The sequence below is a fragment of the Chelon labrosus genome (assembly GCF_963514085.1).
Source record: "Chelon labrosus genome assembly, chromosome: 22".
Lineage (NCBI taxonomy): Eukaryota > Metazoa > Chordata > Actinopteri > Mugiliformes > Mugilidae > Chelon > Chelon labrosus.
The window spans coordinates 15,651,928-15,677,566 of NC_140355.1; the positions used below are offsets into that span (position 1 = coordinate 15,651,928).

General features: G+C 42.8%; 1 protein-coding gene across 1 annotated transcript in view; it reads right to left on the minus strand.

Annotated features, from left to right (window-relative positions):
• The window catches only part of dym (dymeclin), a 46,224-nt gene that overhangs the window by 15,295 nt on the left and 5,290 nt on the right, over window positions 1-25,639 (minus strand). Inside the window, exons 5-14 of the mRNA XM_084572820.1 lie at window positions 25,371-25,507; window positions 24,886-24,958; window positions 22,296-22,421; window positions 21,277-21,416; window positions 13,961-14,146; window positions 13,643-13,821; window positions 12,459-12,584; window positions 12,189-12,302; window positions 12,001-12,095; window positions 8,429-8,528 (exon numbers count right to left, since the gene is read on the minus strand). Coding sequence (XP_084428946.1) covers window positions 8,429-8,528; window positions 12,001-12,095; window positions 12,189-12,302; window positions 12,459-12,584; window positions 13,643-13,821; window positions 13,961-14,146; window positions 21,277-21,416; window positions 22,296-22,421; window positions 24,886-24,958; window positions 25,371-25,507 — 1,276 coding nt within the window. The remainder of the gene's footprint in view (window positions 1-8,428; window positions 8,529-12,000; window positions 12,096-12,188; window positions 12,303-12,458; window positions 12,585-13,642; window positions 13,822-13,960; window positions 14,147-21,276; window positions 21,417-22,295; window positions 22,422-24,885; window positions 24,959-25,370; window positions 25,508-25,639) is intronic.

The following is a 25,639-nucleotide window of genomic DNA, read 5'->3' on the forward strand; positions in this document are numbered from 1 at the left end:
ACGTGAGTTATTATGATAAAAAAAGATGGTGCCAAGACATGCAGCAGCACTCTGGCAGATAGGTGGGCAGCGCTAATTGATCTGCGCTCTGTTTTGCTGTGCCTCCATCACGGAAAGATCAGGGCGCAGCAGGGATGCCCTAATTACCATTCGGAAGCAGACAATCATTAGGACCCCAGAGCACCTGCTGCCTGCAGGGGTGGCCCTCCCACTGCCTGAGCACGGACGAAGGAAGACAGACGAAAGGAGATAAGAGGATGACGGATACATAGAGAGACTTACTAACAAGTAAAACTAACAGCTAGGTCTATCATCGTCTTCACCAGGCAGGTGAGGGAGAAAAAAAAAAAAAATGAAAGATGAGACCAAAAAGGAGGGTCAGTGAGTAAGTTAGCTCTCTGCTCTCAGCAGGATACTGCTTTAATGAGGACAATGCAAGGAAACAGACCTATGAGATGGAGAGGAGGACATAATGAGCTACTTAAAGAGTGGCACAGAGGTTAAGAACTTACTTTATATGTGGTCATTTTATTCTGTGGCAAATTTCACTTGACACTTACCTATTAAAACTAAAATAGAGTTCAGTTCGTTTTGTTTTAGGTGAGAACCATGACCATTTACAAACAACACCCATTATCATTCCTAGTTAAAAGAAAAAAATGTAAGGACTGATAGGGAAATGCTGATGGTAAGTAATGATTTGATTTGTATGAGGAAGTATTTTGGTGTCTGGAAATTCTGCAGCGCCAATTATTTTATCTTTCATTGTGGCGTTCAGGTTACAAGATAATCTACCAGGAATGTGCACTTGTGCATGTTTTATTGGCCAACAAAAGATCTGCACGTAGTAGCTCCACCAGGAAAGATATCTGCTGGGTGATGGAGAGTTCCTCCCTAACTGTGTGCAGCTTGCGATTTTGTGCAGGAATGTCGCCACAGACGCCCAGTTCGAAGGACCTACAGTGTCATATACGCTCAGTGATCATTGTGTTTCCTCATCTGGAAATACACAGCGACTTAACATCCTTCAGATTGACACTTTAAAAACAAAAGATATACTTTATAAAGCAGCACATTTCTTCTGGAAAATGGGCTGGGCAAACAAAAAGAATGGTTTGTAGGAAACAGCATGAAGTAATTCATAACCTATTCATCCTTCGCATGCTGTACTCTTGGACTACAGACCATGAGCCACAATCTCCAACTGTAGGAGAATATATTAAACGCTTGAAATAGCATGAAACGGTGAAATGTGTAGGTGCCCTATACCATCCTCGCTTCTCTCGCCATCTCTGCCCTCTAGTTATTTTCATTGAAAATGACAAGAAGCTCTCTGTGTGTGCACTGTAACCTCTGAGGGCTATGGTAATGCACATCAGGCTGGTGGCGGGATTGGCTGTACATCAAAAGACCATAAGAAATATGACAGGATAATGCAACCTTCACATTTCAATCAATCAGTTCCTACTTTCAGGTAAATGATGTATGAAGGGAGACACTGATCTCCGTCCTTGTGCATGACGCGCTACCAGCGTCTCCGTCGGCGACGTGGAATTAAGAGGAAACGCACGAGGAAGAAAGTCAGCTTAGGGCCAGGCGATAAAACTGCCACGTTTAATAATCTGAGAAGAATACGTTAAAAAAAAACATGACATTCGCTTTGTGATTCTGCCATGAGGAGGCTGCACTGAACACACACGGTTTTGATTAATTTCACAGACAAATCTGCAGTAGGCAGAATGATCAGCGAGTGAAAGGGAGAAAGTATTCCTGAACAGTAAACAATATATGTCATGGAGTAATCCTGTGCACTAGATTGGTATCTGTTTTTATTGAAAAGCATGTCGTAGCTTTTGTTTTGAAGAAAGTGTAACTACACAACGGTAACAACTGTGACTAGTCTGAAATGCATTTGCCCTGCCACAGCTCTCAGTGGCCGAACCAGCGCATAATATTTACCCCCGTACGCACAAACTATTCCGACAACGGCGGTTCAACATGCATTCGCTCCGACTCCTACATGGTCTGCTCAGTTCCAGTCGTCATTGTTTGAGGTACAAACAGAAACTCAACACTGTTTTGGCACCGTGATTACAGAGTGACGCAGACGCACCATGGGCCGCTGCAAACCGAACCAAACCGCCTGTGTGAGGGGAGGGCGTCGGTGCTCCAACCTACGGTACTTCTCTGCCATTTGAGCGGGCAGTTCGGTTTCGAAAACCCCAAGAAAAGAATGTAATTAACCCGTCCTTGAAATGTCAATATATCCGAGAAAGATTTCTTTTGGTTTCATTACTCATTACACTATTGTGAGAGCATAACTTCCTCAACATCATCAGGTTTGTTTCATGTACAAGTAAAGTTATAATTTTACCAGCAAGTGTGTTTGACTGACACTGCACACGCACACTTAAGGCAATGGAAAATTACACACAGAAACACAAATGGTGCAGGCCACTTCAAATGAACTAAACAACAATGTTTAGCAAAACATTAATGCTGCTTGACTGCTATAAACCATTCAAACTATCTACAAACGACGGCGGCATTAATGGATGGCTGTGGATTTTGCAAAATAATTTTGCAGCCCCGCAAGAAAAGTGGCAAATTCCAGAAAGCCCTGATAATAAACAGAAGGCATAATGTTTATTATCTGTTGATACATCCTCGGGCTTTGCTTTTCCGCTAAACAAGAGGAATGGTGCTACGAAGTTAATGCATGTGTCTACTCTGGCTATTAAAAAGAGATCCCAGATTGTGACTCAACCAGCACACGTAAACACATAGACAGGGTGGTCCAACATGCTGCTGGCTCTGTGTGTGTGTGTGTGTGTGTGTTCTTGTAGTCTCTTCCCAGAAATGTGCAACGGTAAACAGACTAAGAGGCAGAGAAGTAACATTACCATTACCACTGGCTGGGAGCATAAACAGTGACACACAATGCAAGGCAGTTCAACACATACTTCCTTCTTTTTCCATGTTTGTTTGTATGCACGGGCACATACTGCATGTCACTGCACATATCTCAACGGACAAGAAAAAAATAAAATAAAATGATCAGAGGTGCAGAGGCTGCAAAGAGCAACCACGGGGCCCCCCCATGAGAGCTGCCCTGCTTGGGCTGGAAGCCTCTGCGTGTTCCCCCGGGGGGCTTAAGGGGCCCGAACCCTTCACCATTTCTTCCCTGACACTAACCAGACTCAGCAGCACAAACAGGGGGTGTGCTGTGTGTGTATATGAAAGAGACACAGATGCAGACATCAAGAAGGAGGGAGGAAAAACAGAGGAGGAGGCACAGAAAGAAAGAGGGATACATTAACACATAAGCAGAACGCACCCGGCTTTAACCCACAGCTTAGAGCGTTTGGCGATGTTTTTTCATATCCTCCTCTCGGTCTCTCCCTTGTAAAGAGAGCAATTACATGTCCAGGACAATCCCACATTAAACAAACATTAGTTCTCTCTCTCCAGAGCCAGACTCAGCCAAATTACATTGTTTCCAGATGCCCGTCACAAAAACACACTTACACACACCCTAAACACCCCCTTTCTCCTCATCCTGCTTGCTTCTCCCCCCTTCTATTATTTCACATTGTGCTCCTCTTTATCTCTCCCTATAGTTCCCTAAACTTCCACACCTCCCAAGATAAGACGAGGGTTTGTGAATAACACCAGAGCAGCCTGTTTTCAATTACACTGCCACATCCACTACCACTAGAGGAGGGCCAGAGATGGAGGAAAGAAAGGAGTCTCTCCATAATGAGACAGCAGCCCTTCCTTGAGATGTCGCATCCCTTAAAACCAGTGACAGACCCTTACATCCTGTTAGGTTATTAAAACTGGCCAGGTAAGAAATGCTATGCATGAGGTTTTATGGAAATTTCAGTTTAAGATTAATACTAATGGAAGAGGGGAGAGATAAAGGCCAGTCAGCTAATGTTTAGCTTGTAGATAAAGTGTCCAACCATTAACTCTCTGCCGCGTCTTATCTGCCTTTCACTCATGCAAGTGTATTAAAACATTTAGCTGTTTATTTTTCATCCACAGTCTAATTTCTCTGTGGACATAAAAAATGATCTATGCATTAAATTCTAGTATATATTCATAGACAATTTAAGCCCTTGTTGTCACACACATTCAGAATCGCTACCACCAATGACGGACCCCTTTGTAAAACATACACCGGTCAGGCATATAATTATGACCACCTTCCTAATATTGTGTACGTCTCCCTTGTGCCTCCGAAACAGAGAATGGACATGGGTCTTCTGAGGGTGTCCTGTGGTGTCTGGCAACAGGACGTTGTTAGTGGGGGCCTTTGGGTCCTATGGGTTAAGGGGAGGGGCCTCTGTGGATCATCCCACAGACACTTGTGCCGTTTTTCATGTTTTTTGAGTTGTTCCTAAACCATTTTTGTGTGTGTGCCTGTGTCAGGCTGCATCCTGCTGGGGATGGCTGCTGCCATGTTCGAGTGTCGTTGCTATGGGGTGGGGGTGTGTGCTCTGGTCTAGGTGGGTGGTACATGTCTAAGTAGCATCCACACGAATGCCAGGTCTAAAAGCTTCCCAGCAGAAGACTGTATTGTCATAAGATGGTTTTAATGTTGTGGCTGATTGGTGTATAGTACTGCCGTGTAATGGCTCAGTTCTGTTGTCGTGATCTGATCAGTGTAGCAGATACTTCTTAACGTCCTTTCCTTTGTCTGTTGTGATAGTGAAGTGCATATCTTTAGGATCGCTGATGGGACAAAACAAGCTATTTGAAGACAAGTTGGACTCTGTGGAATTGTTAGATTCTGCAAACCTTCAATTTAAATAAAAAAAGAGAGTCTACAGCATGCACACGTTTGCCGCGCTTTCTCATAATTTCATTTTTGCTGTATATGGCAGTCCCTTGTGGTAAATTCTAACTTTAGCATGTCTATGTGTGTATGCTCAGCAGGCACCATGGTAAATATTTTAATTTTACATGCTAGCATTTGCAAATTAGCACTAGTATAGACTGATCGGACTGTCAACAGACACTCTCAATCTTAACAACAAGTGTCAGCCTTATTGACGCAGCAGAGGAAAAGCCGCTCAAGCATTAAAGTCAAACCACCATGCTCTCTGCACCGTGAATGCCTGTAGAAAATTGCACGGTATGCCATCCAGTAGCTGTTGACATATTTCGGTCTTGACCAAAGCCGTGGATCGAAAGAGCAACTGCAATCCACAGAACAACTCCTTCCAAAAGAGTAAAATCTCTCACAAATTGGGTTGAAGCTCTCCTTTTCCATTTCACCTCGACCGCCTGCTCCATCCACTTAACACCAGACCACCTGTGGCCAGTGAAGGCACCAGAGAAGGGAGCTGGGATTTACCGACAAACTGTTGGTGTGAAGTATTGGGTGCGTTTAAAGATGGACAAAACATTCCCGAAGACCGGTTTTGAAGGTCTGTGTTGGTGGTACTGGCCTTTGGTACCTTACACCTGACTACACCTAACGAAATCAAAATTGGACAAAGCAGCCATGTCTTGTTTATGTGTAACTTTAAGCCTTGATATAATTTATGGGGGTCAAGTATATATAAAAATTCACCCCTGCATAGGGTGACCAGATCCCAATTCGCCAGACGTGGGACAAAGACTACGTTTGTGTGGGACAATGTGGGACAATGTGAGCTACCAATGCATCAAGGTAGTCTAAAAGAACTATGAGAAAAAATAAACATTTCTATTCTGCCTTTGCTTATGGCATTACTTTGCCATCTGATTGATTCAGTAGCACATAACAGCCTGCAAATAAAAACTTAACAAATATATTTTACAATATAAATATATATAAAAACTTGCTTAAATGCAAATTTCCCAAGTTCACAAGGTGAGCAACACGTTTTGTCTCGCATTGTCTGTGTCGTTTCACGTCGTATTCACCTCCGTGTGAAACGGAAAAATGACTCAAGCAAACTTCACGGCAAACTTTACCAGACTCGCCTTGCATTGGATAGATAGTTTCCCAGTCTTTATTATAGCTGCATTTCCTCTTCTCAGTCGTACGGGTTGTGCTTCCCTCCATGTCTCGCGCTGCATGCCGTTCTGATCTGATTCGCATTGTTTGTTGTTGGTGGGCGCGCCGTTAACCTGCGTCCGCGTCCCAGTTTGATTGACATGATCAAACAGCCCGCCCCGACCCCTGATGACAGCCCTCACTGCTTTCTCCAAACAGCTATTTGATAAATGCCAGATTGTAAAACATGCATTTCGAAACTGGAGTCTGACTGTCAATAACAATGCGGGACAACGTCTCAATTTGCGGGACGTGTGAAAAGTAATGAAAATGCGTGACTGTCCCGCACAAAGCGGGACATCTGGTCACCCTACCCCTGCAGTGTTTTTGAATGGGGAAATTAGCTATAGAGAGTGTTACTAGTTTGTAAACATGTCCGTTTCTCCTGTAATGTTGGACATTGTCACTTGGAGATCTATGGGGACTGATTGTCTTTTGGATGTGGAACTGCAACGGCTTCCTCCTTTAGCCCAGAGGTTGTGGCCTGATGTAAAGCCACAGCCTGAGAGCGGTAAATAAAATGAACATTTTACATTCATGCACAATTAATGCGATTAAGAAAAGAAAACTAATTAACAGCCACAACTGACAGGAGGCTAGAAGGCCCTCATCCTTGTCAACGGCACAAAAGATCTTATCAAACATTTAAAAAAAACACCCAACATGTTTACCACCACTTCTGATTATGCAGTTAGGTGAACGCACATATAACTCAACTGCTTTGCAAGCCAACTACGCTCAGTTTATGCCTTAAGGTGGACGTGTGTGCGCACATGCTCAGAGGGCAAACGGTATACTATGTTCCCTTTCATAATGAGATGTCAATAAAACTCCAGAGCTGACTTCTAGGGTTTGGATAGTTGACACGGGAAGAACCGCTGTAGACATGGGAACCAATGTCACACTGAGTTAGTATAGTCTAAGCTCAAGGATAACTGCAGTATCAGGGAAGATGACCAGCTCTGTCTTAAAAGCCTATGACCCAGACGCGATGTCAGACACTAATCAAGAAAAAAAACCTTGTGTAAATTCTTCAAGAAATAAGGATGCTGAAAATCGGCCACGTGGCCTTGAGCAACAAACCGAACCTCTGACAAAAGCAGGAGTTCACTCTGATGTCAGTCTCCCGGGCAAACAACTGTCTGGGCTGATACCTTTAACGGAGAATATTCAATGATGGCGAAGTAATCTTTACATTATCATCCTGCTTATAGTGTGCGATTAGGCTCGTGTGTAAATAAAGCACAGCATTAAAATATGCCCAGGGGGAAGGAGGCATCAAAACATGCTGGATAATTACATTTTATATGTTTTTATGAGTGTGTGTAATCAGACGTCTGTTTTGTGAGGGGCCTCATCAGACAGTCACTGCATGGTTGAAGGAGCACTCACATACGCTCATGTTTCCCTAACACCTAAGGGCATCTATTGGGGTGAGGTGGGGTAGGGGGGGCACCTCCTTGCACATACACACAAATATGTTTACGTACACACACTTATCTGGGAGCACGCAAATCTAATGAGACAGCCAGACAGACAAACCCGAAGGCATGGTGCCTGAACACACTACGAATATTTGTCAATAGTCAACAGTGAGTGGCCCTCATCAGGAGGCGCTGCTGGTGAGATGTATAGATACTTGATTGCATTGATCAAAATAACTCATTTAGCGGTTTACGCCATTAAGTTGCTGCAGTGTTGGCTGATTTCAATTTCAGATTAGCGCAGATGTTCCAGAGAATCTTCAATATAACTCTGGTCTCACCGTTAATGACATCAAATTTAATGTGCAGGGCTCAATACAATCAAATATAAATTGGAAATTAGCAAATAATGTGTTTTTTTTGTTTTTTTTACCCGAGCAGACAAATGGACGAAGGAGATGCTACATAGCAGAACAAATCAAGAACGGCAGCACATGGTGTTCCTGTGTGTCGTAGCATTTAGCTGGATACATCTGGTATTAATCATTGCTTCCTTTTCAAACCAGTACAGAATAGTCGGGGTTATTTTGACCATGGATTGGACATGTATTGGAAACCTACCTGCACCCCTGATTGTCACTGGTTTACCTCAAGATTAAAACTTACATGAGCATCGGGAGATTTAATGCACAGCCAACAAGCTGCCGGATACAGCTTTGTATTTAATGGGCAAATATGAAAGTGGTATCAGTCTAACTGATACAAATTTAGTCTATGCAAACTGTTTATTTATAACAAACTGAAATTGAAGACAATACAAAAGCCACGCTACTTCAAAAGCAACTTCACGTAATCTCCCTTCGCACACGCTTGCGTCGAACAGACATAACGTGCCAGCCGTTAATAAACTTGTGCAGACTGAGAGCGGGTGTGCGTGCGTGTCTGTTTTACTCACATAGTCTGGCAAGGCTGTGTTGTCTCCCTGTCTGCCTCTCAGAGACTGTGTTGCCTGCTCCAAAACCTTGTTGTGCTTTTTGGAAAGCAAAGCAAATAAACTGTAGGGGGGAGAGAGAAAGAGAGAGAGAGAGAGAGGGATGGAGAGAGGGAAAGACATGAGAGTCATACTGACACATGAATGATACACTTCTGTAAAAGACCAAAGAACCCGAATGCGCCGTCATCACGCTGCACATGTGGTAGTTAATGTGCCTTAATAGCGGCTTTTATTTACCTCATCTAAAGAGTGAAGACTCTATACACAGTAAGACAGGTCATTATTAAAGACGGACATGTTTTTATTTGTAAATGAAGCCTTTAAAAATCGATTAATAATAATAATAATAATGAGTCTCGTAATGACAGAATAATCATGAAACAGGGAGAAGGCTGTTTTAGAAATGACGTGTCGAAACACAACAAATTATGCGTAATTAACCATCAACTTCCAATCACAGCAGTTTCTTTTTTTATTATTGTTATTAATGATGTTTTTACTTTTTCCCCATTTTATGCAAAAACAAGCGCCCCATTTTAGTCTGGCTGATTTTAATGTGTTTGTGTATGCGGTTGTGTGTGATGGGAGTGCAGGACGCCTACATACATCAAGTGTGACTGAGTCTGCTTGAGTGACCTTGAGTAGCAGCAATAGGGGTAGGTCAACGCGCACGAACCCACCGCACTATTAATGCAGCGTTCGCATCGCGAACCGCTTCACATCCCCTGGTCGCACGAGACATCGCAGAAGAGACGAGAAAGATTTTCTATGAATATTCTGTTTTTCACAGAGCTATTAACATTATTTGTGACCTTCTGTTTTAATTACAACTTTTTAAACCCCTCTTTATGTGCCCAGGGGTGTTAAATCTTTAATTTGCGTGTTAATCAAGAAGAGAAAAGTGAATAAATTAAAGTCAATGACAAGCAAAAGGCTGGGGAAACTGCACAAACAAGAGCTCTGATTACCCCCCTAGAGCTGCAGCACCTGTCCATCTGTCGGCACTTGAGACTAGCATACGCACAAAAAAATCCCTTAGCGTTCTTTATCCAAGATAATTGGCCAAATGGAGGCATCTGAGCAGCTATGAGGAGGTCTACCTGTCATCTTCAGAGCTAATGTCAAAGGCCCCATTAGCCTCACCTATTAGAGGACTTGTTGTACTGTGTGTTCATTTTTTTTCCTTTTCATAAAAGACCACCGACCAAGTTCCACCTGGGATGTTTTGCGCCACAATAACGCACTGTGATGGGTCGGCCTGCCCCGATCCGCCATTTATGCTCAGGCAGTGATGGACGCAGACCAGGAAACAGCGGTACAAAAGATTTCCACAGTACTGGCACGGTCCCAAAATCAGTTATGAGGCGGCAGTAATGACAGACGTGGTTCACCATGAGAGTGGCCCTTCTCTTCCAGTCCAGAGGATTCTGTTGTATCTGGACACACACTGTGCGTGACCGTACGCGTCTCTATGAAATTTCACATTAGCGCACAGTTCCATCAGCTGCTTTAACTGGAACATATTCTATTATAAACTCAATAGCCTTAACATTATGACCTAATATTGTGTAGATCCCCTTTTCGCTGCCAAAACAGGCCTGACCTGATGAGGCATGGACTCCTTTAGACCTCTGAAGGTGTGCTGTGGTATACGCCACCAAGACGTTAGCAACAGACCCTTTAAGTCCTGCAAGTTGTGAAGTTGTGGACTGGATTTCATCCCCAGATGAGGAGGCCAAGCCAACACCTTGAACTTGTTGCTGTTGTGTTCCTCCAACCATTACTAAACCATTTTTGCTTCGAGGCAGGGAGCATACCAAAAGGGGACCCTGCCATCGAGGATTACCATTTACATGTGCACAGTCTGCAACAGTGCTAAGGAAGGTGGTACGTATCAAAGCAACATCCACATGAATGGCAGGACCCAATGTCTCAAAGCATCATTCTCTTGGAGATGCTGAGAAAACCTCACTCCTTTATTATTCTTAAATTCTTGGTTTTCTGGTGAAATGAAAGCTCGCACAGAGAAAGGCAGCAAGGCCCAAAAGCTTTGCTCACAGTACAAAAAGTCAGCTGAGATTCTTGTCATGTATCACCTCAAGTGCACAAACATGCACTGACATATAAACCATTTTCTCCAATATTTTCTCATTTTCAAAAATCTTCCTTATAGGCGTAAGTCTAAATAAATGCATAAACTTCGATGAGGGAAACGGCTTTGTGGGTGTAAATCATAGTCAATAAGTTGCTTATTCCCGCCTGCAGACACATGAGCATGGACAGAGGCAATATAGAGAGAGAGAGAGGAAAAGGGAGATATTGATGAAAGGAAGGATGAACCATGATATAATAATAAAAGATGTGTGGTGGTGGTGGTAAATCACCCCAGTGCTGCCTGTAAATAAACCAGCAACGATCTTCTCTGCGAGTCAATTACGGAGCAGGGTTCATGCTGCCTGGCTCACATTTGGAAATTCCTGGCAGGAAATCCCCTTTATCTAGCAGTCAGTCAGCCAGTTTAGCCCAGCCCAGACCATCATAGTCATCATCATTATCATTATCCTCAGACATGGAGTCAGTTGCTCTACATCACTACTGCGCAGACATGTACACATTCATAGACAGTGGTCCTCTCTGACTCAAAACACCAGTCCCAGATACGGAGAGAGACACAGGCTGGGAGATAAGAGGATCCTTGAATGTGCGTGAAAGAGTGCACGTCTACTGGAAGGAAACATTCCTTCCTCTGTTAACAAACAGACATGAATGACTTGATGTCTGAGTGCGGTTCAGACCTTGTCCTCTTCTTCCATCTCCTCACAGGCCGTTTTCATCAACTTACATAATGTTCACCTCTGCACACTGTTCTTTCAGTAGTTTTAATCTCTTTAGCTGCTTTTGGGTGGTTACTCTAACAATAAATATGTTGTGCTGATTCAACATGAATCATTAAAATGAATGAGTGTGTCTGTATGGGAATTAGAATTGCACACTGGCTCCAGTTTTGACAGATTTTATTCACACTTCCTTTCTTTCAGGGAGCGAGAGAGAAAGAACATTGGAGCACAATTTGGAGTTGGCAGAGGTGGAAGCAGTGAAAATACAATAAGAAGAGCTGTTTGTTTTAACATCCGTTTGTGTGTTTTAAAGCACCGCGAATCTAGCAGCAAAGCTGTTTTTAAAGCATTGTTGTATTGTTCTCTGCGCTGCACTATTGTGCTGAAGTATGATTTTTTATTTTGTCTGGTACATAATTCATAGGATTTGTCAAAAACATGCACTCCTGTAAAATTCAGAGCATTTTATGAATGTCCTCTACTCATAGTTGAAAAAGAAGCATTTTATTTTAAACCACTACAGATACCACATCCCTCCCTAACCCTTTTTGTTTGTCAGGAAAAACTTCAGAAGACCAAGATTGAAATGTGCTGGGACAGGACATACAGAAATTGCATTAACTACAAGAATAGAGGTATCGTCCTCTGTTCCACTCCATTTGCTTTGTCACTTGTACACCTACAGCGTGTCCTCACCTGATAATGCGTTGGGCAGCGTACTGGTGGAGACATCGAAACTGGGCTGACATGTTGGCAAGTGCAGCGAGACAGTTGGTGTGCAGGTACTTGTCCTAAGGACGATGCATGAGCGAGAAAAATTATTACTTTCCAATTGATAGATTATTGTAGAATAGATGTTTTTTTTTTTTAAGTGTCCGTTTTACCCTCGTCCGTGTCATGTTGAACTGGATGGTGCGGATGACAACCAGGATGAGCAAACTCCCGAGTGAGATCTCCGTCAACGACCTCTCTGTGTACCATGAGATGTTCTTCAATACCTGTGAGACGGAGAGGGACAGACATGAGACGTAGCCATTTAGAAAATTATGGACTTAACTAAAGCTAACTATTACCTCTAGGACTCCAAATAACGAACAGATGCACTGTCAACAGCTGAGATGTGAAGTGCGTTAGAAAAATGTTTGTCTACCTACCACCTCATGGATGGAGCGATTGAAGGCGTCGTCCTCCGTAAGGATGAGCAGAATAATGAGGGCCATGTAGACATGATGAGAATTCCTGTCCTCCACGTGGTAAAGGATCTCGAGGATGGGCAACACCTGAGTGAGTGAAAAAGAAAAAATTAAACTGAAATCAATGTGAAAATCCTTCATTTTGTGTGAATAATATTTGGCTTGGCAGATATTTGAAAATATTTCGAGACTGCTTTCACCATCTTCCATCAGTTCTCTTTCAGAAGCAAAACTTGCAGCTGGCCAACAGGCGATAAAGGCCTTTTTTTCACTTTTCATGGTTATTTTATTTCTAAAAGCACGGCCAGAGAGGTGGCATAAAAACACAGACTGATGTGACAGACAGCGGAAACAATACTGGAAGAAAATATCTCGCAATAGATGCCTTAGAGCTAAATATCTGCTCTACATAATAAGTATTTTATGTTGTTCTACTTAACGATCTGCTAATGACAAGTGTCAGAATGATTTACTTCTCTGACTGATCATCAGAGTGAACGCGGTTATTAGCTAGCACAATGAGCAGTGACTATACACAGTACCAGCGTTAGCTCATTACGCTGTTATGCAGGGAAAGTGGCAAGACTCATTAGAGGCCCCCCTACTTAATAAGCTCAATCTAGATCTGTTAATGATGGCATCTGATTGAAGCGGCGATCGGGGAGTAACACAGAAAGGTCACGGAGAGAATTCAATAGAAGTACAGTTCAAAATTTGATCTGATTTAAGGTCGTTTCCGGCACATGTTTGGTTTTCTGTTGCAATTAGCTTAGTTGCTTCTTCCGAGTCCTATCCAAGAGCATCATTTGTGAATGCCTGCCAATCCCGTATGTGGTTGCATCTGACATGCTGAGCCAGAGATTGATTTTCATTCACTAAATGCCTTGGTACATTCATCCTGCTATAAGGAATGACTGGAACCGTCTCACATGCACGGTGCAGCACCAGCTGCATGGCACTGATCCTAGATGACAGTTTCACGGCCAAGTGTGTATGGAAGGACTGCATAATGTATTTTAGCGAGCATTACCCGATTGCACTTTGATTGATTTTTAACAGCGTTTTTTTTGCTTACAACTTGCAGAAAATGTGACAGTCAGACAGGAATAATGATATCGGAGCCTCATCATTTGTGTCCTACCCACCAGATTGTCCATGTCAGTTCTTGACAGCATGTACGTCCTCATGTTGGCGTTCTGGTGTAGCAGGGTGTACAGTAGTAGTGTGGCCTGGTCAGAGCGTTGCTGCTCGCAGAGAGCCGTGTACAGACTGTTGAAATTGATCTGGAAAGTGTGAGGCTGCTCCACGGGCAGCGATGATGTGTCTACATGGGGAAGGGTAAATATTATCACGATCATTATTACATTGCTTAACTGCTCTCTGGTACATGTCCGACATAAACAACTTCCTCAGAAATGTACAGTGAAGTAAAATAAACAGCGTGTCTACTGTACATCAATCACCTTGTGTGTTTCTGAAGCAAGTAATCGCCTGGCGGTAGGGGTTGGGCCAGTCAGGTCCATCTGTCAGATTGGCTAGCACCAACAGTAACAGAAGGCTCTGATTGGACAAAGGTAAAGGGTTGTGTTCCTGGTCTAATCCAGCTCTGCTGCCAACTCCGCCCAATGTGAAGACATTCCACAGACCACCTGCAGAAAAAAAAAGACATACACACATAAACATACATGAAAAAGGTCTTGTTTTTTTATCCAATTCATTTAATTATACTTAAAAGGGAACTACTGTTTTTTTACAGCCTGGACCTTATTTCTGGCATAAAATATGATAATTTACTCACCCATATAACTTTGGTGTTTTTTGGAGTCGTTCTTCAGATATTTAGATTTGCGTATATCCATATAGTGTGAGTGACTGGGGCACCGAAACCTGTTATCATCATCCAGGATCTGTAGATTGGTAACTCAGGACTCAACGGGGAATAGCACTAGCATATCATAACGAAATATTGGTGAAATGAATGAGTTTCGCGGCAGATAATGCGTTATTTAGAGGCTGCGTTTCGGTGCCCCAGTCACTTCCACTATGAATGTACGCGGATCTCAATATATGACGAACGACTCCAAATAACACCAAAGTTATAGTGAAAGAAACTGGAATTTGATTAATTCATCTAATTTTGGACAAACGGTCTCTGCTTTAAATTAGCAGCTCATAAATATGACAATAAAATATTTGGAGAAGAACGGGTGTCACTTGTAGTTACACTGGAAGGACTTGGAACTGTTTAACTCAAAGGAGAAATGGTAAAGACAAGTGAAACGTGCCGGAGGAGAGGTTTGTTTGCAGAAAGATGACCACTATGTTCTTCAGATCAGCAAGAATTTAAATTTTCCATCCAAGAAAACATTCAGGTATATCGTCCAAAAAATCGTGGACTGAAAACAAAATGCGCACAGACATAGCTAAAGCAGCCAGAAGACTGGGCTGCACAAATCTTGAACACAATCCAGAAAAACAAGCAAGAAACTGACGCAAAAGGTTTGTCGAGAGATCAGTGAGAATTACCAGATACAACTCGGTTCACAGACCATTCAGAGTAGGATCAATGAGTGTGAGAACAGAAGGGAAAGCGATACGTTGGGAACATTCATCAGCTCACAGAATTAGACAACTGGGATTAAATTTACAAAAGGACATGCAAAGAAAGACAGCGGCTTTATATGGGAGTCTCTGACAGGTAGGCTGGACTCCAGCAAAGTGGAATGTTTTAAGGCTGGACTAAGAACCCTGTTTGTCTGTTTCAACAGATGGGTAAATAGAAGATAAGCAGTTAAGATTCCCTACGTGAGCCTTTTTTTCATAGAAAGCACTGAAGTATTCTCACAAGTGATGCCTCCACAGGCGCATAACGGCCTTAGACGTCAGTGGGAAATGAACTGCGAAAGAGTAAGCACGGTCGGACTGATGTAATCAAGGCCAAGCCGGACACAATGGAGGCACGCACAATGGTTAGCACCTGAAATTTGAAACAACATAGACGGCGCCACAGAACAAAGAGAAACTGGAACTACTGGCCAACTGGACTGGGGTTGGTTTTTGTTTAGTTTTTTTTTTTTTTTTTTTGGTGGGGGATGAGAGAATTTCTGAAAGCGCCACTGAAGTGTTGGCGCTTTCAGGCATCACGAGAAGCACGAGAAACATGAACACCAAGATACACAGCTGACAGTCCCTGGCTCCTACACGTCTAGCCAGACTGAGGGCACAAGCCGAGCACTAGTGAGAGGCAGTGTGTTGCAGCTCCACTCTGATCCAGATACTGGATTTCAGGAGCAGCTAAGTAGATTTGTTGCCATCTAGAGGTGAGGGCTGGAAGAGCAGAATAAAATCTTTGAAAACTGCACATTCTTTTCTCAATGTGACGTTAACAAGCCGCCTCGCTTCTCGCAATGATACCTTTTTATTCGGTTAATGCGAATGAGAAACCAGTGAACAAGGACGGCTGATGTGATTCATACACAGAGGAATTCGACTGCAAAAAAAAAAAAAATCAATGAAAAGTAGCGCTGACGGGAAAAAACTTACAGATGAAGCCCATGGGAGGTCAAAGCTTTAAACAATTACGCATGGTGAAATTAAAGCTTTTCAAACACTTTGTCTCCTCGCTCCCTTCATGTTTATGTGTTGTTTTTTCTCTAAATTCACTAATGGCTGGCAAAGAGCTACTTCAACTTTTGTGTGTACGCAATTCCAGTGGAGAGGGGGAAGGGATCTGTTTATTTCTGGGGGAAAGGACATCAACAAAGGGCTTTCACAACAAACAGAAAAACCCCAAGAGAGAATTGACATCATTTGCACTGGTCAGTCTCTCTTTCGCTCTCTCGCTTTCTCTCTACACGCATGATAATATTCTTTCTTTCTACTGGCCAAAGAGGGAAGTGAGTGTGAGAAAAAAAACAAAATCCATCAAGAGAGGGCCAAGTAGTGACGGAGCCCTGTTCGTCTCATCACTGGCACCAGAGTGACTCGCCCGGCGGTGTCAGGGAGCCCGGTCTGGCAGCCACATTTCCTGCACTCTCACACACACACACACACACACATACACAGAGCTCTATTTTACCTTAGTGGGTGCTGTTTGTTATCCGTCTGGCTCGGTTCCCTCTGCCTGTCTGCCTGCCCACCACATAAACCCAATAATGCTACACTGCCTTGCCTGCTCCGGCCCTGGCCAGCTTCCCAGTGGAAAAAGAGGAGGAGGACACGAGAAGATGAGGAAGGGGAAGGGGAAAGTGAGGAAAAGAGAAGGTCAAACGGTGACACAGAGGCTGGTACGCTGGAATCATAATTTCGGCTTCGGGATTTACGGGCAATGGAGGCGTCCCGCTGCGAGACACAAACGGCACATCTGCACCCAGAAAGTCGTACTTTACTTTCAGTACGAGACTGTTTCCAAAACAACCTTTGAAGGGGATTTTTTTTCTTCTCAGTAAACTCTTTTACAAGTCTCCTCAGAACGTGCAAAAAAGAGGCCAAATTATAAGCTTCTGCAACAAAACATGAGCTGTTGATGCTTTAGGACGTTCAGAAGGCTGTGATGTTAAAAATCGTCGTCTTACATAATGACCACGACCATCACAGACATCACCGCTGGCACAAAGTCCATGTCTATACTCAAATCCAAATATTAAGCAGGTTCAAAAACAACTCTTCTAAATCCTCATCTGGCTGACTGCATCTACTCGACGAGGGCTTTGACCTCTTATGAAATTGCACATCATCAAACACACAAATTCTCTAGAGGTTCATTTAATGATGTCACTGTTGGAAGACTAGTAGTTTCTTAGTAGATTGTGGGGAAGTTTTAGTCTTCGTTAAGCTTCATTAAGCTGACATATACCTCTTTAATATCTGGGGTAGGCTCTTTTTCTGTTGCCGTAATTCCAATTAGACAACCACATTATTCCTTTCATAAGAATCTAAATCTCAGTGTAGCTGTTAAAACTTCTAATTTTCCATTTCGCCTGTGCCGCATACACAACATCCATCCGAACATGTGAACACCACAGAGTCCCGTGGAGACACTTGCAAAAGGGAGCTGGGGTTAGAAACAATTCCCCGTCGTTAAAAGGCGAGAACATATGCTTCAGAGCAGACAGAGAAGTGGACGGCTGGGGAACAGAGACAGACACAGTGTGCTACTTACTTATTTACTTGCATAACAGCGGATGAAATACGACATCAGGGCTTTAGGCCAAAGCTTTGGCCGGGCGCGCTGATACCCACACAGACATGCATGTGTGCCAAAGTTGTGATGATTATCCAAAAATGCATGTGTGGAAACATGCCTTACAGACGGACAATAAATAAACACAGACTTCTGATATCGCACACAGACCTAATAAAATGCTAAAACCCACTTTTATCAAAAACTAAAATAAATACATGCAACATACCAGAACATTCCTACAATTTGTATCTCCCCACGCCGGAGATGTAGAACATGAGGGCTGCACAATCAATGATCTGTATGTGTGTGTGTGTGTGTGTGTGTGTGTGTGTGTGTATGTGTGTGTGTGTGTGTGTGTGTGAGATACAGAGTTGAACATTTTTCTTAGAACATTTATTTTTTTCTTCTAACAAAACCTTTTTTAGCCATGCTAGCTCAAAGTATGTCAATGTCAGTCAGCTGACTCGCCCCTTTGGCCCAGACTGAAATGTCATGACACTGGTATTTTTAGTTTTTAGTGGAATATCGCAACGATTATTGATGGATTGCCTTGTAATTTGGTGCAGACATGCGGGTCCACTCTGGCCGAAGTGCAATAATTTCAGTGAGGCCCTAACGTTTTTATCTAGCACTATGAAATCCGTGCTACACGAAAACTTAATTTTATATATAGATGAGATGAGAGGAGAGGAGAGGCCAAAAAGTTCTGAGGTCTGGGTGATAATCCCCCCTGCAGACACTTGCTCAGACTCAGACATCTCTGACTGTGCGACAGCAAGACCAGAAGAGACATCTTACCCCCCCAGGACATATAAATGGCAGAGGAAATTAAGAACTGCTTTGCTCTGCCAACAATCAGTGTTTGGTTGTGGGTAAAATTGAGTTCATCCGTGATACAAGTGAGGGGCCAAGGGTGTTTTTGTCTGCGACTGTTTGTGGAGAAACTCGAAACTACTGATACTCTGAGATATGTGATCCATATTCCTACATTTCCGGACAGTTTGAACTTGTTTATGCTGCATCGTCTCCTGTTTAGTATGGAAATAAATCTTCAAAAATGCTAAACATATATGCAAAGCTTAATGATGCATAATTTCTCGTAATGTGAGAATACCATCCTTTCCTCTACATTAGTCCTGCAATAAGGCTGGGGCTTTTGAGGATTTGAGTGCTTCAACAGTAATCAGGTGGACTGTCGCGACATTTGGCGCAGTCATTCACGTGAGTTGACTCATCTGATGAGTTTATGAGAAAATTGCTCATAAATTATCGGCATTCTCAGCAGCCTCAGCTTAGTAAGGTTTAGCTTGATAACGCCATAACACGAACCTGAATTCTAGTCTTCAACTCAAAGCACCTTTATGTGTCAGGACGGACACACCAGATCATCATCAGAGAACGACTCGCAATGTAGGTCAACCGTGACATTACCACATCTGGCGTGTCTAGACCAAAAAGTTGCCCTTGAACACACCTCAAAGACTACCACCAGAGTCCATCTGGCACATACAGCCTTGTGCATGAACATGGGCTTTATGAGGGTGTCCTGTGGTGTCTGGCAAAAGGACATTGTTAGTGGGGGGGCTTTGGGTCCTATGGGTTGAGGAGAGGGGCCTCTGGGGATCATCCCACAGACACTTGATCAGTTTGGGATCTAGTGAATTTGGAGGCCAGGTCAACACCTTGTGCTGTTCTTCATGTTTTTTTTAGTTGTTCCTAAACCGTTTTTGTGTGTGTGTCAGGCTGCACGCTGCTGAGGAGGGGTGCTGCCATCAAGGAGTGTCTTGCTATAGGGTGGGGGTGCCTGGTCTGGTCTGGTCTAGGTGGGAAAACAGAAGAGCTACTAAAAGCTGGGAGGATAGGAAACTAGGAAGAGCTAGAAACCATCGTACAGAGCTGGCCTCTCCTGAATCATGCTGGTCGGTTGGTCTACATTTTACTAATTCTAAATAATCATGTTTGCTGTGAAAATATTAGTCTATTTGAATATTCGCCGTTTCGCCGTTTGAGCTTCTTCATCTAGTTTAGTTGAACGGCCAATCAGAGAGATCTGTGTGACCATCTTGTTCCGCCATTTACTCAAAATGCTGAATCGGCCAAAAAGCCGCCGACGGAGGTCCAACTAGCGGTCCAACAATGCGGGACACACCGCCAAAACTGGGGTCACAAACATCATGGGTTCATTTCTATTAGAAGAAGAAATCGATGACATTATTCAGTTGTTTCCACAGGCTGAGCATGATAAGTAAACTGACCTTTAAAAGTATGAATATGATGTAGCTCTCTTCTTAACAACCTCATATTGCAAAGAGATCCATCAGATGTTCTCTGTTACTACAGAACACCCCTTTGTTGTGTTTTCTGTCGATCCCAAATGTCTGTGCGCATACGAGACAGAGAGACAGAGAAAGAAAACAAGTGTTGTTTCTGAGCTCCGAGTATAAGAGAGCTTGTGTCTTTGTTGGTCTGCGCGTGTGTGTATAAGGGAGGCGGCTGCAGACAGACAGGCTCTAGGGGATTACAGAACAGGACAGGGCACCATAACTCATCGAGCCGATCACCGGCCACAGACAGACAGGCTGGGTTGAATGGTGATGGCTCACTGATAGGAATCTGCCACCAACAACCGACAAAGAGCATTTATCTGCGGGGGAAACCCAGCCCTATTCTCACACTCAAACCAACATGCATTCAGTACACACACACACACACACACAAACACACAGAGCTCATTACCAGTGTAATACACACAAAATCATACTCATTTTTGACTCAACTCCATCCACACAACAAACATGACTCGCGCTTTCATTACTCACATTAATCATATTTCTCTCTGTCTTTGGCTACAGAGAGAAAAAGGAAAAGTACTGAAAAAGTATGAGCGTATGACTAATTCTTATGAGTTCATGAGAATATTTTACTCCAGGGGTTAAATGCCGAGGGGAGAATCAGGGCGGCTTTTTCACCAGAAGAACAGCGAAGTAAGCGAGAAACACAACAGGTCATAATGAGACAGCGCAAGCGCCAAGATAATAAGAACAAGATCTCTCTTACACAATATAAGGTCATTTTTTTTGTTTGTTCTCTTTTTATTTTCTTGAGAAAACACCCCTAAAGTAGTTTATATTAAAATCATCTGAGGAGGAAAAAATCACACTTTGAATGGACTGTCGCAAGTCTGTCCACACTGAGGCTAAGCAGCGTTACGATGCAACTTAAGTAGACCCTACTTTGCTTTAAGGACCCACCACCATAGCGTTAAAAAGTAAAAAACAAAGGTTGCTGCACTTAAAATGTTGATTACAGTCAACCAGTGCAATTAGACATTAATCAGAGTTCAATCAGGATGTAACCATGCAAAATAAAAAAATTTACATGGTAGTTTAGGTCAACAATTTAACCATTTACTTTCCTTCATTCTTGGACCATGCACTTTCAGGACCACAAAAAAACAAACCAAGATCTCTCTTCTTGCATACCAGTGTGTAGCCACTTGGTACAAAGCTAGAGATTATTTATCCTGGTTGCACCCAAAAACATTTTGCTTCGTTGTCTTTCTTTCCAAGTGTGTGTGGATGCGTGCACTCTTACTTGCCACTCCGGATGCCAGTCCGTAAAGCAAGCCACCTTCGGCCTTTTGCTCAAAAATGTGGGTTGCAGGGGGAGGACACTTCTCCTGCCTGATGAAATTGTAGAGCAGGGTCTTCACCAGTCGACTGGTTAAACACAAACTGCAGGGAAAAGAGACGTTAGTCTGTGCTACAGCTGCATCTTCTGCATGATTTATTATTACATCAAAGCCTGGGTGTAGGCCACAGTCACTGTGTTCCTCAGCTTCTTTGTTCGAGGCATAATACATGAAGCCTTATGAATGCTGTGTTAGCCTTGTGCAACTATAAACTGTTTGGGGCAATAGTAATACAAAAGATTTTTAAACTAAAATCTGAAATGAATCTGAATTATTCCCTGAACAGTAAAAAACTCATCCATATTATCTTCCACTGATGCTTTTCTGGTGGCGAGTAATGGCGCCATCCAGACATGCAGTTGTGTGCAATATATATATATATATATATAAGTGACGTTATTTTGCATTGCTTTTTTTTTCCACAGATCACTTGAGTAGGTCTCAACATCAGCTACTTGGAAGCCCCTTTTTCACCTCACTAGAAATGAATTCAAAGTGCTCCCATTTGGCTCTTACGCGATGAGAGCCCTTAAAGGAAATTGCCTCGATCCTCTGTCCACCCTTTTCAGCTGCCACTACATGACTAAATGCAATCCCATGCATCAGCATTTGTCGAATATATCTAAAAAACATTCTATGAAAATAGGGTTCAGACCATTTTAAGGTACAACTCAGGTCAACACGAAAAGGTTAACTAGAGTATTGTTATTATTAAATATAGACTACTAAAGGTGAGATTGAAAGCTGTGGTTGGTTAGATTAGTGTCTTCCTTTTATCAGTTTCACATTAAGAAATTTTCTGGAAGATGATGAGATCTCACACAGAGGGACTAACTGTACCAGAGGGGATCTTCATGCCACCTTGGTGTTATGGTTAGGGTTACAGTTTCAAGTTTGAGCGTGAACGAGGGTGTTTTCTCACCATCGTCCCTTCATGACGTGCTGGTAGATTAATCCATCTCGGAGGATGTCTTTGTGGAAGAGCTGATAGGAGAAGAACACCAGCAGCGTGGTGACGGCTTCAAACAGGATGCTGTAAGTGATGTCACTGCAGAAAACACATAAGACGATGCAGGTGAATTCATGTTTCACGTTGAGCAAACCACCCCAAAAAATACAAGTACGCAGCTGAGTTTATAAATGGAGGGTTGTGGAGATGTCTACATGAACACTTGACTTTAACTGTTACTTGCTTTTTGACACATAAATATGTACATACAGTACATGGCTTTCACCCAAATGTTTTCCTTTCATTTTTACACACTTAATCATGACTCACCCCGAAGGATTAGTAAAAGGGCTGCACACATCCTGTACTATATTTAGATGAGGTGTGAGACAAGAGAGTCAATGACAGGAAAATGTGTCTGTGCTCTGGATTACAGCTTTCAAATAATATACCAGACAGACTGAAAAGAAAAGAGGCAGCATTCAACATTAACGGCTCTTTATCCAGCAATGTGACAAAGAGCAAGGCATACACTGGATAGTCAACAATAGTGAGATTATACTGACGTTGTTACACTTATAATTCATGGAACTTAAAGGGGAACTACTGTTTTTTTACAACCTGGACCTTATTTCTGGCATAAAATACGACCGTTTACTCACCCATATAACTTTTGTGTAATTTGTAGTCGTTATATCCATATAGTGGGAGTGACTGGGGCACCGAAAAGCAGCCTCTAAATAACGCATTGTCTGCCGCGAAACTCGTTCACTTCACCAATATTTTGTTATGATATGCTAGTGCTATTCCCCGTTGAGTCCGGAGTTAGCTGTTATCATCATCCGGGGTCTGTAGATAGACCTACAGACCCCGGGTGATGTCTTCTGACCTGGATGATGTCATCTCTGAGCAGCTTGTTTACCAGTAATTTGCTACTGCTAGTTGTGGATGAACCATAACAGTAGCAAATTACAGGTAAACAAGCCGACCGTCGTGGGTGTGTGGTGCTCAGAGATGAGATCATTTGTGTCAGAAGACATCACCTGGTTTCTGTAGGTCAATCGGCAGATAATGCGTTATTTAGAGGCTGCGTTTCGGTGCCCCAGTCACTCCCATTATATGGATATACACAGATCTAAACATCTCCCGAACGACTACAAATTACACAAAAGTTACATGGGTGAGTAAACGATCGTATTTTATGCTAGAAATAAGGTTGTAAAAACAGTAGTTCCCCTTTAACAACTCAAGATCAAAATATTAGCAGTCTTGAGGACAAGTCTCTCTACAACTCTATTCCTCAAGTCACAAAAATCTTTTTATTTGGAAGCTGTAATTTTAAGTGTGGAGGCTCATGCTGACAAGATCGCACGCCAACTTTGTGTCTTGGGCTTCAATAAATATATTTTTGATTAAGCAATTAATCATCTGTTCTAAAGGAAATGTCCAAACATAACAAATGATATCGCATATTTCTCAATTTCCTGAAGCCCAGCCTGACTCTTTGAAACTGTTTGTTTTATTTGACAAGATAAAAAACATTCACATTTGAGAAGATGGAGCCAAATAATTTTGGACATTTCAAGACCCAATAACTCAATAAACAATTAATAGATTATAGGAAATGTTTTGCAATTTTAGACCAAGTTCCCAATCAGTTACTTCACAAAGTATGCATGCCGTGCACCTGTGAGTGCACACAAAAGGTGCAGGACTGAGGATTTGAGCAAACACCAAAAGAATGGTAGGAGTCCCAAAATCCGAACCAGCGGCACGTAGAGAGGAAATGGGCTGACAGCCACAAAGTGGTGAAAGGAAGAAAAACAGTGAGAGTCCTTAAGCTTGAAACAATGAATAATGTTGGAATGTCGAACGCTCTTACACCAGAGCCAGGGTTTGATGTCTGGAGGCGACGGAGGGAAAGGAGAGAAAGAGGATGAGACGGCGAGAGGAGAAGACGTTGGTAGACAGCGAGAGGAGGGATGACACAATACAGACAAGGGAAAAGAGGGAAATAATTCATCCATTGATAAGTAAAATATTCCCTCGTTAATCCAGAGTGCTTTTGTGCTCGCACCGCCCAGTGGGAGTAAAGGCTGATACCATTTTTCAAACATTGCTCTCCTACTCACTCGCTTTTAAACTTTCACTTCCAGCCTTTTTCTCTTCCCCTAAAACAACACTTTCTCTCTTTCTTCATTCTTTCAGTGACACCACATCCTATTCATGCCAGATCAGACAGTCAGTCTGGTATGCTTCATCTTTTGGATGGTGAATCAAAACTGTTCCCAAACTGCTTTTTGTTAATGGACTAACACTCAAGTCACACTAACAACCCAAAGAAATCTGTAATAACAATGAAAACAAACAAAAAAGAAAGGGCTGAGAAACTGAGCAAAAGTGACCTGATCTCACTGAGTGTGCAGGGACGGACGTGAAATGTCTTTTTACAGTTTTACAGTCTGACCTTTTCAGTGTATGCGAGACACAGCAGGGTGTTTGGATTCAACCTTCCCTTCACACACACATCCGTACACACCCGACAAACAAGGGAGATACTCACAGCAGGGGGACTTCGACAATCAGGTGAACCAGGTTGGACAACAGCTCCTCAAGGAGGTCCTCGCTCCCCGTTTCTACACAAGGGGTTGAGGGAGTTATTACGTGAGACACATATGGCAACTCCCTGCTGATCATTGTCAGACTATCTTTGCTCTTTCCATCTCCCACTGCACCATTCCTCCACAAAGGAATAACACGGAGGGATATTAGCTAATGGGGAGGACAGAGCTTTGGATATCACATAAAATTAATTTTATATATGCTTCCCGATCATAACTGCAGAAGCATAATGGAAAATAAGTGAATTAATTCATTCAATATAAGTTGCGACTCTCCCACTTTACACATTTGACCCTTTGGCAGTTTATTGTAATTAGTCAATGGAGCCTGTAGCTGGATGATTAAAAAAAGGTGCTCTCTCAGGATCGGTTTTTCGAATCCTGGGAAGACTTGAATCCCTCAGTTTGCACAGTCCAAACGGCTCACCTCCACAGAAGCCTGGTGCCCTCTCCTGGTAGGAGAACTGTAGGTGCAGCTCGTCTTCACTCATCTCCCTGATGAACACCTTGAGCAGGCAGCGAATCATGAACAGTGCATTGTGGGCCTGCCAGATAAACAGCTGACTGTGGAAGAGAAGCAAAACAAAGACATCTCATGGGTATTTTGAAGCAGGCTACCTGCCATTTGTTCTTGTAATTTATTTACCAAGGAAACCTTGGCTGATCGTGTAGGTACTTCAGTGATATATAGTTAAA